The sequence below is a fragment of the Catharus ustulatus genome, chromosome 3, assembly GCF_009819885.2.
Source record: "Catharus ustulatus isolate bCatUst1 chromosome 3, bCatUst1.pri.v2, whole genome shotgun sequence".
NCBI lineage: Eukaryota > Metazoa > Chordata > Aves > Passeriformes > Turdidae > Catharus > Catharus ustulatus.
The window spans coordinates 543,103-558,944 of record NC_046223.1 but is presented as its reverse complement, the minus strand read 5'-3'; the positions used below and the strand labels follow the sequence as shown (position 1 = coordinate 558,944).

Sequence of the window (15,842 nt, the reverse complement as noted above, 5' to 3'; positions counted from 1 at the left end):
TCCCCGCGCCAGCCCCGGCAGGAATGTTTGCTGTCACCGCAGCCTGCGGCAGGGAAATATTTTCCAAGGGGAAAAAAAAAAAAATTAAAAAAAAAAAAAAAAGCCTCCCAGTGTATTCCGCGCCACCGGCTTCCAGCGGGCTCTGTAGCCGTCTTGTTCTGCCGCCCGAGGAAGAGAGGAGGCAAAGGTGGGACAGCTTTAAAAAGCTCTGGTTAGGGCTGTTCCACCCTCTGGAAAAGGGATTGGGAAAGCTGCAAAACAGCCGGAGCTGCAAAACACTTTCAGGGGAGAGGACGGATTTCCTTCACCCTCCAAATCTCATCTTCGCGTCCCAGAAGCGTTTTGGGATGTTGAGGGGATAACCTGTCTTTCCCCAAGCTGGGAATGTAGGTCAGAGCCCACCCTCCTTCCCAAAATCCGGCGAGGATGCTGCTGCTGCAGGTTGGGCTGGAGTCTGTCCCTGCAGCTCTTTACTCTGGCACCAAAACAAAACGCACTCAGAAAGCCGTGAAAATAAGCCCAGCTCGGGAATGCAGCTGATTGGAAGTTTTTCCAGCAGAAATTGCCGTCCGATCCGCGGAAAACCGGCGTTCCCGGGCCGGGTGTTGATTTGGGCACTGTTTCCTTCTGAGGGGGGGAAAAAAAAAAAGAAAAAAATAAATCAGAGTGAAGGGGGGAGAAATGTTTGGAGAGAGCCGGAGCTGCCGCCATCACGGAGCTTTTCCATCCCTCTGCTCTTCCCTGGAAATGCACTGGATTTAGCATTTTAGTGGCCCCAAAAATGTTGGATTTAGCAGCCCAAAATCACTGGATTTAGAGGCCAAAACCATTGGATTCAGTAGCCCCAAAAACATTTAATTTAAAAGGCCAAAATCACTGGATTTAGCAGCCCAAAAGCACTGGATTTCGAGGCCAAAACCACTGGATTCAGTAGCCCCAAAAACATTTAATTTAAAAGGCCAAAAGCACTGGATTTAGAGGCCAAAACCATTGGATTCAGTAGCCCCAAAAACATTTAACTTAAAAGGCCTAAAGCACTGGATTCAGTAGGCCCAAAACCATTGGATTCAGTAGCCCCAAAGACATTGGATTTAAGTGGTCAAAGTCACTGGATTTAGCAGGCCAAAACCATTAGATTTAGTAGCCCCAAAAACATTGGATTTAGCAGCCCAAAATCACTGGATTTAGAGGCTAAAATCACTGGATTCAATAGGCCCAAAACCATTGGATTCAGTAGCTCCAAAACCATTTAATTTAAGTGGTCAAAATCACTGGATTTGGCAGACCAAGATAATTGGATTCAATAGCCCCAAAAATGTTGGATTTAAGATGCCAAGGGCACAGGATTTAATAGCCAAACTCACTGGATTTAGTAGTCCATAATCACTGGGTTCAGTAGGCCCAAACCCATTGAATTCAGAAGGCCAAAAGCACTGGATTTAACAGGCTAAAACCACTGGATTTACCAGGCCAAAATAATCAGATTTAGTAGCCCAAAACCATTGGATTTAGTTGCCCCAAAACACTGGATTTAAGATGCCAAGGGCGCAGGATTTAGTAGCCAAAATCTCTGGATTTAGTAGTCCAAAATCACTGGATTTAGAAGACCAAAATCACTGAATTTAACACTCCATGGGCACTGGATTTAGTGGAACAAAAGCATTGGATTTAGTAGCCCAAAAAACATTGGATTAAGTAGCCAAAAAAACTTGATTTCGGAGCCCAAAGGCAGAGGATTAAGCAGGCCAAACCCAATGGATTTAACAGCCCAAAATCCCTGGATTTAACAGCTCCAAATCACTGGATTTGCCAATCCAAAGACACTGGATTTAGTCACCAAAAACACTGGACTCTGAAGGCCCAAATCCCTGGATTTAGTAGCCCAAACCCACTGGATTTAGCATCCAAAGGCTCTGGATTCATCTGATTGCCATGGGCCACCAGCACAGGGGATGAGGTCCCAAGGACACAGGAATTCTGAGTTTTACTGGGAGGGAATTGCTGCCTTTGTTTTAGGGGGAAAAAGTCTTGGAATTATTCTGGATTCTGGCCATGAGAGCCAATTTGTCTGGGATGAGCTGTGCCATCATCCCACTCAGGACAGGCAGCCTGAAATTCCCTGTTTTCCACCTTTTCCAGGGCTGGGAGCAGGTGCCAAAGGCTCCTCCTCAACCTGAGTGGCTTTTCCATCAGAAAATAATTTTTTAGGGAAACGAAGAATTCCCGTTTGTCCGGCAAAATCAAGTTGGTCCCGCGGCCAAAGCTTCCCTGGATTTGAAAGCCCCAGTTGAAATGGAATTTTTTCCCCCCTGGTAAAATGTGGAAAATATCCTGGCAGGTGGCAGCGGCGCTGGGCTGGGGCGGCTCCGGAATTCCCACCCGTGATCCAGGCCCAGGGATGCGAGTGTCCCGCTGTCACCCCCACTCCCCGGGCACAGAACCGGGATTGTGCCGACCCCGAGCAGATTTATGGGGTGATCCTGGCCTGCTATTAGTGGTCACGGAACCGCAGACTCCCAGACATCCCAAGCTCCCGTGGTTTTTTTGGAAGCAGAAATCTCGGCTCCGGCTGTTTTGCCCGCGGGGCTGTGCCAGGGACACCTCATTCCCGGGAAAAACGGGGTGCCCCTGGCAGTGGGCTGCCAGGAGGGGACATGGGGGGGGACATGGAATGAGCAGTGCCTGCTCGGAGCTGCTCCGTGGGCTATTTATACCCGGAGCGCGGGAATGGAGCCGCTCGGGATAAATGGAGCTATTTTCAAGGTCTTGGCCAGGTCTAACTGGTTTAAACAAGGCCGGGAATGACTCACAGGGCTATAAATGTCCGTCAGAATCCTCGGAGAGGCTGTCTCCGATGGATCTCCTTGGAAAAGCAGCCTCCTGGAGCGCTGGGAAAGCTCCTGCTCATTCCAAATCCCATCATTCCCAAATGGCTGGGACTGGTTGGACTGGGCAAATCTCTGCTTGTATGGAAATTGGGAATTGGGTGCCTTAATTCTGCCCCCTGGGTGATGTGCTTGGGGTCATTCGTCCCTCTCCCTGAGCAGCAAATTCCCGGTGGGAATGGGAGCACCTCAGCCGGGCTGGAGGTTCTCCAGCGGCGCAGGGGTTTTGTTAGGAAATAACAGGGAGCTATTAAAGCCCAGGGTTTTGGGAGGAGGCTCCAGATTCCATTTTCTCCCTGTTTGTTTTCTTCTTGGGAAACCCAAGGACATTGCAGTTTTCAGCAACTGATCATTAAACATCAAAAATATTTCCCGGGATGAACCCAAAACCTGGATATTTCAGTCAGGTGAAAATTCCCCTGCCTGATGGCTGAAAACATCCAGGGCAGGATTTTCCCGGGATGCCAGGAAGACTTTCCTCCCTTTCTTCCTCGATCTGGGCATCTCCCTGTGCTCATCCTTGCCCCTGTGCCGCGGGAGCTGGGGATGGATCCGTTAACTCCCGGTTTTCCGGCCATCATTCCAGATGCCTGCGCATCTTGTTTATCCAGCAAAACGTGCTGCTGGAGAGCCGGGAACGGGCATCACGTGGCCCACGGCAAACAGCCGGCAGATGCCCTCTGTTGATTCTGCTCCAGAGCTTTTCCAGAGCCTGCTGGGCTCTTCCAAGGGGGTTTCACCCATTCCCGCTGTGATCCCATCCCGCCATCCCAGTATGCCCATCCCAGTGAGCATTGGGAATGTTGTCCCAGGAAGTTGTTATTCCTGTAGGATAACTGCCTGAAAAATGGGGTTTTATTCCCATTGGGCTTTTCCAGGGTTTTATTTTATTCCAGCAGCTCATTCCCTTCATGGGCACTGCGGAACACAAAAACAGGGAGTGAAAATGCCAGAAATAGGGATGTATCCTGACTGCCTGCATCCTGAGATCCTGGGATCGAAGGATATCATCCCAGAGTTAAAGGATGGATGTCCCTGGGATATTAAAGAGACAAAATTTTTGCACACTCCCGGTTTTTCCTTTGTTAGCCTTGCTAAGGCCTTGGAAAAGCTTTCCCGGAATTAAGCAGCCCCGTTTAATGTGGAATCTAATTAGGAGGGACTCGGTTGGAGAGTTCCTCAAACAGTTGAGTCAATATTGGCCGGTGTAATTGTGGGAATTCCCGGTGGAATTCCGGCACCTGTTCCAGAGCTGAGCCTCTGTGGGTAGGGAAAAAGAGGGAATTTGGGTGGTCCCCACCCCAATCCTTCAAGTGGCTTTTCCCACTGTATGGGATTTGTGGGAGCTCAGGAGCGGGATCCTGCTGTGTGTTCCCAAACTGGTGCTGGACGTGACCTTGGGATGCACTCCTGGCTTTTCCTGGAGAGCTTTGGCGGGAATGTTAGCTTAATTCCCAGCTCCAGGGACGTGAATCATCCTCATCCTCATCCCCATCCTCATCCTCATCCTCATCCTCATCCTCATCCTCATCCTCATCCTCATCCTCATCCTCATCCTGATGGTTTGTCCTGCTTGTTGGAATGGAAACTCTTGGGAATGCTTCAACCCAGCAAAGATGGATCCTGTAGGAAAAATTGGGAATAAACCCAGCACGGGAGCAATGGGAGCTTTCCTATCCTGCTCCACCTTCACCCTTCTCTCTTCTCATCTCCCACCTCTTCCTGAAGTGCTTCCAGGCACGGATTCATCCATCATTTCCATGTCTTATCAGGGGAAGGCTTCAATAAATCCCACAAGTTGCCTTTTGTCTCCGGCACTCCTCCTGAAGGGCGGCTCTTCAGGAGCCACCGTGTCCCAATTTCCTGGATTCGAGGGAAAAGCCCGATCCTGCCTTTCTTTCGGAGGAGCAGCACAATTGGGAGAGTTCATTATCCTGGATTAATGATGATAATTATCAGGAGAAGGGGGATAATTATCCAGCTTGGAGGGAAGGCACCGCAAGGGATGGAGGTGGAAAAAGCCCATCCAGGATCCAGCCATCCCTTGGAAAGCAGGAGACGCCTCCCCAGCCATGGCTCCCAATGCAAATAAGAGCATCATTTCAAAATTAAATTTAAAATAAATATTAGTTAAATATTAAAGAGAAGAAATCAGGTGGAGATGGCTGGGAACTCACTCGTTCCAACCGGGAATGTTTAAATAAGACACCACAGGAAAATTCTCATTCTTAGCAGTCTTGCAATTCCTAAAAATGTTCTTTTTATGAGGAAAAAAAATATCAAATTTCCTGCTTCTTTCCCTAGGAGAGATGGATTTTATCCGTGTGGAAGGGAGCGGGGGGTGGTTGGATGTGGGAGCGGAGTCGATCCCACATCCAACCGTTTTTCCAGGCCCGCCTTGCTGCATACAAATGTTGGAATTGCTCCATGTCCTCGTGTTCCCCAGACAAAGGCTTTGTCTGAGGAGCAAAACCCTCCCCAGACAATCCAGTCCCACCAGCGGTGGCTGTGGTTGTCCCTGTGGGCATGTGGAACGGGATGGGCATCACCATTCCCGGCAGGATGCGCTCCATGGATGGGAAATTGTGGGGTAGGGAAAGGGGAAACGGGATTTAAGTGTCTGGGATGGTAGGAATGTCCTTGAGGATCAAAAATCCAAGGAATCAGGGCAGCTCCCAGTCCACATCTGGATGAAAATCCTCACCTTTGGTGGGGACAAAATTCCAAGTCCTGTGGAGCAGGGAAACGGCGCCCGGTAAGGAGGGGGAAGCAGGAAATTGGGAAAGGCAGGATGGTGTCACCTCACGTGGGGGTGCCAGACGTGCTCACATCTGTCCCAACATCTGCCCCAACATCTGCAGGGCCTGGCCCAAGGGGGGGAATTGTCCAGGGAAAGGCTCATCCCGACCTCTCCCGAATCCATTGGTCCTTGGGAAAAGGGGATGGGAAGTCAGTCTCATCCAAAACATCTGGATCCAAAACATCTGGATGCAGCCAGGAGCAGCATCCTCGAGCTTACCCAGCAGCCCCATCCCGGCTTTCACCCCATCCTCCCAGAATTCCCCCTTTCCCGAGCCTCTGGATGAGCAGAGAGCTCCTTGGAAACGCGGACTCAGCGCTTGGGGTGCCCCAGCACCTCCTCCCCGCCCATTTAGGGGCACGGACCAGGGGGTGACCCCCCGGCAGTGACCCCAAGGGGGGTCCCCCGGTGTCCCCCCACCCCGGGGTGTCGCTCCGCGTCCCCCCCGCGCCCGCAGCAGGCGACAGAGGGCGCCGCGCCACCGCCGTGGGGCGGCCCCTCCCTCTTTTTGGGGTGTCCCCCCTCTTGGGGGGGGTAATCTCCCTCCGGGCCGTCCCCCAAATCCCCCCAAGTCGCCTGGGAGGGAGGCGGGCTGCGACTATGGCCGCGGCTATCGCGATAGGAGGAGGCGAGAGGGGTTGTTTTCCTTTTGGCCATGGGTCCTGAGGGATTTGGGAGCCCAGGGGAAGAATCGTGAAGGGGTTTTTGGGGAGGGTTAAAAACTCTCGGCGATGTAGGGGCAGGGGGAGCCCCTGCTTGGAGAGCGCCAGCTCAATAAATAAATAAGTAATTAAACAAATAGATTAATAAATAAACAATCAAACAAATCAGGCTTGCGGTTTGGGTTTGTTTTTATTTTTTTTTACTTTTTTTTTTTCACGTCGGTGGGCACATCTAGGTGGGAATGCATGGAACAGCTCCCGGGAGCGGCGGGGATGCTCCCGGCGGGCTCTGGGAAGGGGTGGTGGGAATGGGGGGAAGCCCCCCGGTCCCTCCCTGTCGCCCTCGGTGCCCCCCCGCCAGCAGGGGGGGGTGGGGGGGATTGAGACCCGCGGGGGGGTGATTTTGGTCACCCGTCTGTCCTTCCTCCTTCCCTTCCTTCCTTCCTCTTTCCCTCCTTTCCTGCTTTTCCCCGCTCCCGGGAGCTCCGGCAGCGGCGCTGCCCCGACGGAGCGCACCGGGATCCGCACCGGGACCGCACCGGGATCCGCACCGGGATCAGCACCGGGATCCGCACCGGGATCGGTACCAGGATCCGCACCGGGATCCACACCGGGACCGCACCGGGATCGGCACCGGGAGCGCACCGGGATCCACACCGGGACCGCACCGGGACCGCACCGGGACCAGCACCGGGATCAGCACCGGGATCAGCACCGGGACCCGCGCAGGGCCGGCCCCCGCGGCCCCGCCGGCGCTGCCCGCCCCTTTCCCTGCTCTCCCTGCTCCCTTCAGTCCCGGTTTTCCTGCCGGGAAGAGCCGCGTCCCGTCCTGCCGGGGAGGCAGAGCCCCGGGGCCCGTTCGCCGCGGGGAGCGAAGGTGCGTGGGGGAGATCGGGGACTCTGGGGGGACCCTGCGGGGCTGATCCCAGCGGGAATGCTGCGGGGGAGCCGCTGCCGTCGGGGCTGTCCAGGGAGCGGGGTGGGAACGGCGTCCCCCGGGATTGGGATGGGGTGGGAATGGTGTCCCCCAGGAGCGGGATGGGGCGGCAGCGGTATCCCCCGGGAGCAGGATGGGGTGGTTGCCGTGTCCTCCTGGAGCAGGATGGGGTGGGAATGGTGTCCCCCGGGATTGGGATGGGGTGGCCGCCGTGTCCCCCGGCGCGGGGCGGTGGCGGCGGCGCGCAGAGGTGCGCGGGGCCGCGGAGGAGCCGCTCCCGCCTAGGTGTGAGCTGATTATTCAAATGGGCAGCCGAGGACCTGGGGATTGGAGGCTCGCCCGGCCGCTCCGTGCTATATCACTGGGGCACCCACGTCACTGCAGCACTTGTCCTCCTCTTCCTCCTCCTCCTCTTCTTCCTCCCTCCTCCCTCCTCCTCCTCCTCCTCCGGCTCCTCCATCGCCTCCGGGCGCCTCTTCGCCGCGGAGCGCTGCGAAAACCCACCCAAGGAGCGGCGGCGGAACAAACCCACCCCAGCCCCAGCGCCGCTCCATCCCCCCCTTCCTCCCTCCCTCCTCTTCCTCCTCCTCCAGAGGCTCCGGCGGAGGGGAGGGAGGGTTGGGGACTTTTTTTTTTTTTTCCCCTCTCTCTCTCCTTTTTTTTTTTTTTTTTTTTTTTTTTGGGTCGCTCTCCCTCCGCCGTCGTTTGTTGTGGCTGTTAAATTTTAAACTGCCATGCACTCCACTTCCAGTATGCTGGGAGCGGTGAAAATGGAAGGCCATGAGCACACGGACTGGAGCAACTACTACGGGGAGCCCGAGGTAAGGACGGAGCCCGAAACCGCCCGGTTTAATCCCGGCCGGGATTAACTTTGGCACGGGCTCGGCGCTGCGGGCGGGGGTCCCGAGGTGCGGGTGGAGGTGCGGGCGACTCTTCCCTGTTTTCCCCTCGCCCCTCCAGGTATTTTTCTCTCACCGGGCAGGGATGTCCCTTTCCCTTTCTCTTTTCCTTTCCTTTCCTGCAACTCCGCTTCCAGGGACGGCTCCGCCGCTCCCGCTGCCGCCGCGCCTTTTTTAATAGAGATCCCAAAATATATTTGGGTTTCATTAGGAAGAAAAACAACCCCCCCCATACCCCCCCGCCCTCCCCACCACCACCACCACCCCGCGCCGGGATTTAACCCTTTCCTCCCGCGCCCTCCGCGGCTGCGGCGGCTCCGGGCTGGGCTGGGCAGGGCTGGGGCTCCCCCCCGCGCCATCCCCGTGCCCTGTTGTCGCTTGTCCCCGCAGGGCTACTCCTCGGTGAGCAACATGAACGCGGGGCTGGGCATGAACAGCATGAACACCTACATGACCATGTCGGCCATGAGCAGCACGGCCAACATGACGGCGGCCACCTCCATGAACATGTCCTACGCCAACACGGGCATGAGCCCCTCGCTGGCCGGCATGTCCCCGGGCGCTGGGGCCATGCCGGCCATGGGCTCGGCCGGCGTGCCAGGCATGGGCGCGCACCTGAGCCCCAGCATGAGCCCCATGGGCGGCCAGGCGGGCTCCATGAACGCCCTGGCTCCTTACTCCAACATGAACTCCATGAGCCCCATCTACGGCCAGTCCAACCTGAACCGCTCGCGCGACCCCAAGACCTACCGGCGCAGCTACACGCACGCCAAGCCGCCCTACTCCTACATCTCCCTCATCACCATGGCCATCCAGCAGTCCCCCAACAAGATGCTGACGCTCAGCGAGATCTACCAGTGGATCATGGACCTGTTCCCCTTCTACCGCCAGAACCAGCAGCGCTGGCAGAACAGCATCCGCCACTCGCTGTCCTTCAACGACTGCTTCCTCAAGGTGCCGCGCTCGCCGGACAAGCCGGGCAAGGGCTCCTTCTGGACGCTGCACCCAGACTCGGGGAACATGTTCGAGAACGGCTGCTACCTGCGCCGCCAGAAGCGCTTCAAGTGCGAGAAGCAGCTGGCGGCCAAGGACGGCGGCGCCGGCGGGGCTGGCGGCAAGAAAGGCCCAGGCCAGGCTCCCAACCAGCCCCTGGGTGAGGGCAGCTCCTCGGGAGGCTCCGACGGCTCTGCGGGCGCCGAGTCGCCCGCCAGCTCCTCGCCGTGCCAGGACCACAAGCGCGCCCTGGCCGACCTCAAAGGGCTGAGCCCCGGCGAGCCCTCGGCCTCGCCCGGCCAGCACCTGCTGGCCCCGCCGCACGCCGGGCTGGCCCACGAGGGCCACCTCAAGCCCGAGCACCACTACGCCTTCAACCACCCGTTCTCCATCAACAACCTGATGTCGTCCTCGGAGCAGCAGCACCACCACCCGCACCACCAGCACCACCACCCGCACAAAATGGACCTGAAGGCCTACGAGCAGGTGATGCACTACTCGGGCTACGGCTCGCCCGTGCCCGCGGGCCTGGCCATGGCGCCCGTCACGAACAAAAGCGCCCTGGAGGCCTCGCCTTTGGCCGGAGAGACTTCCTACTACCAAGGCGTGTATTCCCGGCCCATCATGAACTCCTCCTAAAGCGCTCCTGGGAAAAAAGGGGGAAACATTTTACCCACCCCCCCAAACCCCTCTCCTCCCCATACCCCTGGCAGTGGACTCTGAGCACGGTACATATCCATATATATATATATATATATATATCTATTTTTTTTTTCTGTTGGCTCCAGATGTTTGCATCCATTCGGGAATCTGCAGCCGTGTGGCCCCTTCCCAAATCCACCCCGGGGGGGGGCTCCGTGTGGGGTGGTTTGGTTTGGAGGGGTGGGCACAGGGAGGGGAAGTTCTCCGGGGCTTGTTTTGATTTTTTTTTTTTTTTCGTTGTCGTCGTCGCCACGAGGTTTAAATATATCTATTTTTTTGTGTGCGAGTGAGGGGGGTGAAAAGTAACCCCCACCCGAGGCAGAACCAACCCCTCCTTCCTTGTGAATATTCCGAGTTCGGAAAACGAGGACCAAAAGTCTTGTAACGTTGTAAAGAAAAAAAAAAAAAGAAAGAAAAGAAAAAAAAAAAAGAAGGGTGGGAAAAACAAACTGGGGGAAAAAAATATAAAAAAGAAAAAGAAAAAAACCGGAAAAATAAGAATTAAAAAAAAAAAAAAAGGCAGGATAGATCGTTGTAATTGAAGCAAACGCTTGATGTTCCCGGGAGAGTAAACTACTTGGATCTGATTAATTTATCGTTTCTGTATGCTTTATTTATGGCTTCGAGCTGTGTATTCTGGTAGCGAGCGGCCCCGCTGCCGCAGAACTCCATTAAAGTCGTATTGGCGGTGCTTTTCCCCCTGCATCTCTGTTCCGCCGCCGCCGCCCGACGGGACGGGACCCCCGCCGTCCCTGCCGGCATTCCCGGGAGCTCTGCGAGCCAGCCGGCCCCGCTGGGATCGATGCAAACCCGGCTGGGATCGCTCCATGCCCGACTGGGATCGCTCCAACCCGGCTGGGATCACTCCATGCCCGGCTGGGATCGCTCCAACCCGGCTGGGATCGCTCCTACCCGGCTGGGATCGCTCCATGCCCGGCTGGGATCGATGCAAACCCGGCTGGGATTGCTCCAACCCGGCTGGGATCGCTCCATGCCCGGCTGGGATCGCTCCAACCCGGTTGGGATCGATGCAAACCCGGCTGGGATCCTTCTATTCCCCGCTGGAATCTCCCACGCCTCTGCCGCCACCCTTCCATCCCTTCCGGAACCCCTCCATCCCTTCCAGGACCCCACTATTCCCTCCAGGATCCCGCTATCCCCGCCGGGACTCTCCATCCCCGCAGGATCCCGCTATTCCCACCCCGACACCGCGCCCAGGGAAAATCCGCAAGGTGGGAAGCCGGGACCCCTTTCCCAAAAACCCCGCGATCCCAAAAATCCTCCCAGCGCATCCCTGCCTTTCCCGGGACAGCATCCCGGTTTTTCCTCGGGCGGCGGAAAACACGCAGAGCTTTTTATTTTCATCACCTCCCGGCTCCTGCCCTTCCATTCCCTTTTCCCCCTCTTCCCAACCACTTGTTGTTTTTCCCACGCGGCGCCGGCCACGCCGCGATGTTGCTTTCCCAACTAACACCCAAATCCTTCTTAAAATTCCGCATTGTCCGCGGCGAGAGAAAAGGGGAGAAAAGGCAACGAGCGCGGAGGGGCGGGGTGGGGAAGAGGAGAAGGGAAAAAAAAAAAAAAAAAGAACCTTGCCCAAAAAAAAAAAAGAAAAAATAAAACAAAACGGGGCTGAAATGTGCCGGGATCTCTCCAAGGACACACACGATGGCGAGCGGGGCGTGCAAGGGGTGGCATTTGCACATTAAAGGCTCCCGCGGCCAGCGGGCACGGGCGCGGGGGTGTCGCCGCTTTGGGGACAAGGACAAACCCCCCCGCCCCCGCTCCGGCCTCGGGCTCGGCCCCGCTCGGGTCCCGCTCGCGTCTCGCCTCCTCAGCCCAGCTTTCCCTTCTTTCTTCTTCCTTTCCCCTTCTTTCTTCTTCCTTTCCCTCTCTATTTTCTTCCTTTCCCCTCCGTTTTCTTCCTTCTCTCCTTTTTTCTTCTCCTCCTTTTCATTTCCTCCGTTTTGTTCTTTCTCCTCTTTTACTTTCTCTCCTTCGTTCTCCCCCCACCCTTTTTTTTTACTCGCTACTGGCATTTTCCTCCCTTTTTGCTTTTTCCCCTTTCATTTTCTTCCTCGTCCCTTTCATTTTCCTCTCCTCCTTTTCATTTTCTATTTCCTCCTCTATTTCTTCTCTTTCTTTGACTTTCCTCCCTCTTTTTTCCCCCCTCCTTCCTTTTATTTTCCTCCGCCTTTTATCCCCCTTCTTATTTTCTCCTTTTATTCTTCTCCCCTTTTTATTCCCCTTTACCTTTTCTCCCTCCTTTTATTTTTTCCTCTCCTTTATTCCCTTCCTTTTGTTTCTTCTCCCTTTCTCTCCACTTTCATTTTTCCTCTGTTTTTTCCTCCCTCTTTCCCTCCCGCTTCCATTTCTTCTCGCTCCTTTTTTCCCCTCCTCCTCACTTTCATTTTTTTCTCTCTCCTTTTTTCTCCCTCCCTTTTCCTCCCTCTTTTCTCCCTTCTATTCTTTCTTCTCCCTCCTTGCTCCCCAATTTCATTTCTTTTCCCTCTTTTTCCTGCCTTTTTCTCCCTTCCTTTCCTTTCTTTCTTCTCCCTCCTTTTTTTCTCCCCACTTTAATTTCTTCTCCCCCTTCCCTCCCCACTTTTCCCCCTCATTTTCCACTCCCCTTCCTCTGCCCCGCTGCACGATTTGAGTCCGAAAAAAAGGGAAATCACCCTAAAATCCTCCGGCTGGGCGTTATTTCTCCCCTTTCCCTCCTCCCCTTGGCATTTTCGCCTCTCTCCACACAATCCCAACCTCGCTGCGAGCGCATTCTGCTCCTGCCTGGTTAAGCAACCGTGAGCTGTGAATAAACAAAGTCAGTAAACAAAAAAAAAAAAAAAAAAAAAAAGAAAAAAAAAAAGAAAAGAAGCTAAAAAAAAAAAAAGACGAGGAGCAGGAGTGAGCGCGGATGGGGGGGGGAGAGATGGCTGGAGCTCCAAATTCCAGGAGGGTAAACTTTCCCCACCACGTCAGAGTTCAGCAAATTTACACAGATCTTATATTGCGGCCCCTTTCCCGGCACCCCCCCCGCGCCGCTCGCAGCCGCGGCGCTGGAAGTGAATTTTATAAAGCTGATCGATATCTTGGTAAAATATTCATTTTTAAACGGGCGCCCGGCGAAATCTTTGCTTTGTGCTAAAGTCAACAGTGGCACAGTTGGAGCTCCAATAAATGCCGGGATGCTCCCAGCTCCCGCACAGCCGGGCCGGCGGCCGGGGCGCAGGTAGGGGACACCCGCCGCTCCTTCTCCCGCTCCTCCCGCTCCTCCTGCCCTTCCCTTCCCGCTCCTCGAGTCCTTCCCGGCCCTTCCTCCCCAGCCCCGGGCCCCTCTGCTCGCCCCGGAGCCGCCGGGGCCGGGGGAAGCGGAGCGGAGGCCGCGGGGGGATGGATCCGGGATGGGTTCGGGGATGGATTCAGGGATGGATTCAGGGATTGATTCAGGATGGGTTCGGGGATGGATCCGGGATGGGTTCGGGGATGGATTCAGAGATTGATTCAGGGATGGATCCGGGATGGGTTCGGGGATGGGTTCGGGATGGGTTCGGGGATGGATTCAGGGATGGATTCGGGGATTGATTCAGGGACGGATTCGGGTTGGGTTCGGGATGGGTTCGGGGATGGGTTCGGGAATTGATTCAGGGATTGATTCAGGGATGGATTCGGGATGGGCTCGGGCATGGATTCTGGGATTGATTAAGGGATGGATTCAGGGATGGATTCAGGATGAATTCGAGGATGAATTCAGGAATGGGTTCAGGAGACTCAGGATTGAATCAGGGATGAATTCAGGGATGGGTTCGGGATAGCCAGGATTAAATCAGGGATGAATTCAGGAATGGGTTCAGGATGAATTCAGGGACGGGTTCAGGGATGGATTCAGGAATTATTTCAGAATAGATTCAGGATGAATTCAGGATGGGTTCAGGGATGGATTCAGGATGAATTCAGGGATGGGCTCAGCATGGGTTCAGGATGGATTTAGGGATGAGTTCAGGGATGTGTTCAGGCACGCTCATTTTTTGGGATCCCATCTCGCAGTTCTGGCGCACAGGAGGAGTTTTGGGCGGTGGGAGCCACCTCGAGGCTCCGATTCTGCCCGGTTCAGCCCCAAACCGTGGGACAGGACGTGCGGGCCCTGCTCCCTCCCTCTTCCCCCTCCTTCCCAAATTCCCGAGCTTCCCTGGAATTTGCGAGCTCCATTTTAACTGCAACGGGTTTTCTCCCTTTCCCCCTAATTTTTCCTGCCAATCTTTTGTTCCGGGAGGGGACTTCTCCCGGGAAGCGCCGCTCCCGGTGGCATTCCCGGGGCTCCCGCTTCTCTGCGGACCAAAAAAAAAAAAAAATCGGGATACTAACATTCCCGTGGCGCGTTTGGGGGAAAACCGGGAATTTTTCAGCTTCGGGGACACCGGGGGGGTCACAGTTCGCAGGGGGTGGCCGTGTCCTGTCCCCGTCCGTGTCCCCTCACCGGGACAGGTGACACGGCTAATGAGCTCTCGTTAATTAACGCTGACAGCTCCAATTAGCGCTCCTGTCCCCCCCGCGGGGGCAGCGCCCGTCCCGCCGCATTCCCGCTCCTGCCGCGCCACTCCCGACTGCTTTTCCCTCTTTTCCCGAGCATTCCCAGCTCCCCGCGGTCGCTGTGACCCCGCTCCCTTTTCCCGGCAATTCCCGTTAAATTCCGGGTTGGGTTTTTTTGTGGTTGTTTCTTTTTATTTAATTTTTTTTTTTTTTTTTGGATGCGAGACCAAATCAGCCCCGCTCCCCTTCCCTCCGTTATCCCGAGTTTTCTTTTATTTTTTCCATGACTTGTCCCACCAGGAAAAGCGACTATTCCCATACATTTTTTTTGTCCTTTTAATTATCCCGGCCCTTAATGACATTCAGGGGTGGCTCCAAGGACATCAAAGCACAAAGAGCACGGGGGGATCCCAAATTCTGCCCCCTGGGATAACGCTGGAAGAGCCGGCCCTGCCTTCCCTGCCCGCAGCTTCCAGCGCATTTCTGGATGATCCCAAGGAAAAAAAAAACAAAATCCAAAAAAACAAAACAAAAAAACCCAGGACAACTCGGGGCTGAGATGGGACTAATTATTAGTGGGGCTAAAAAGAGCTGGAACACCCAAGTAGGGCTTATCCCGTCTCCCGGGAAACTGATGGAGCCTTCTTTTCCAAGCTGTAATTCCGCTCAGGCTCAAGGCAATTCCCACTATTTCTCCCAAAAATTGTCCTAATCCTAGATCCTAGTTTCTTTTTTATTTTTAATTTTTCTTTTTGTTAATCCAAACCCCCACAAAAACCAGGTAGGGAAGAGGCTGGAAAATGAAAGGAGAGGAGAAAAAATGAAAAGGTTGGAAGTTTATTCCCAATGCCCGGGAATAGGAGAGGAAATATTAAAGGGTGATGGGGAATCCGCTCGGATTTCTGGGAATGTTAAACCCGGGATTGCGGAGCCGCTGGATGCGGGAAGAGCAAAAGGAGCTGACGGAGATTTTTTTTTTTTTAATTTTTGGGGTTTTTTTCCATATTGACCCCGCTGGAGCCGAGGAAAGGTGGATTGGTGGATTTAGGAACGGTTGGGTTGATTGGAATAAAAGAAAATATATTAATTTTGAAAAATGAAAGGTAATAAAAGGCAACAAAAGGGAATAAAACAAAACAAAAAAAATTAAAAAGGGAAAAGTAAAAAATATAAAACACAAAGGGGGAAAAGAGAAAGGAAAAGTAAATCTGGGAAAAAAGAAAAGGAAAATAAGGGAGATGGATAAAAAAAGAAAAAAGAGATAAAAAGAAAAGAAAAATTCAAAAAGGAAAAAAAAAGAAGAAAATACCAAAGGAAGCAAAAAATATATAAAGGAAAAAAATGGGGGGGAAAGTAGAAAAAATACTGATTATTTTTCCCTGAAATATTGCGAAAGGAGCACTCCCATTCTGGGGTGTCCAGAGGCTTTGGGACACG

General features: G+C 54.2%; 1 protein-coding gene across 2 annotated transcripts; it reads left to right on the top strand.

Moving 5' to 3' along the window:
- The first annotated feature begins 7,124 nt into the window (after positions 1-7,124).
- Positions 7,125-10,325, top strand: FOXA2 (forkhead box A2). Of its 2 annotated transcripts, XM_033055488.1 has the most exons (3): positions 7,125-7,224; positions 8,036-8,105; positions 8,574-10,325. In XM_033055488.1, the coding sequence occupies exons 2-3, from the start codon at positions 8,037-8,039 to the stop codon at positions 9,813-9,815; spliced, it is 1,311 nt and encodes a 436-aa protein (XP_032911379.1). In that variant the 5' UTR covers positions 7,125-7,224; position 8,036; the 3' UTR covers positions 9,816-10,325. The 2 variants fall into 2 exon arrangements, with proteins under 2 accessions (XP_032911379.1, XP_032911377.1); XM_033055486.1 differs by lacking the exon at positions 7,125-7,224 and having other exon boundaries at positions 7,979-8,105.
- The last annotated feature ends 5,517 nt before the right edge of the window (positions 10,326-15,842 follow it).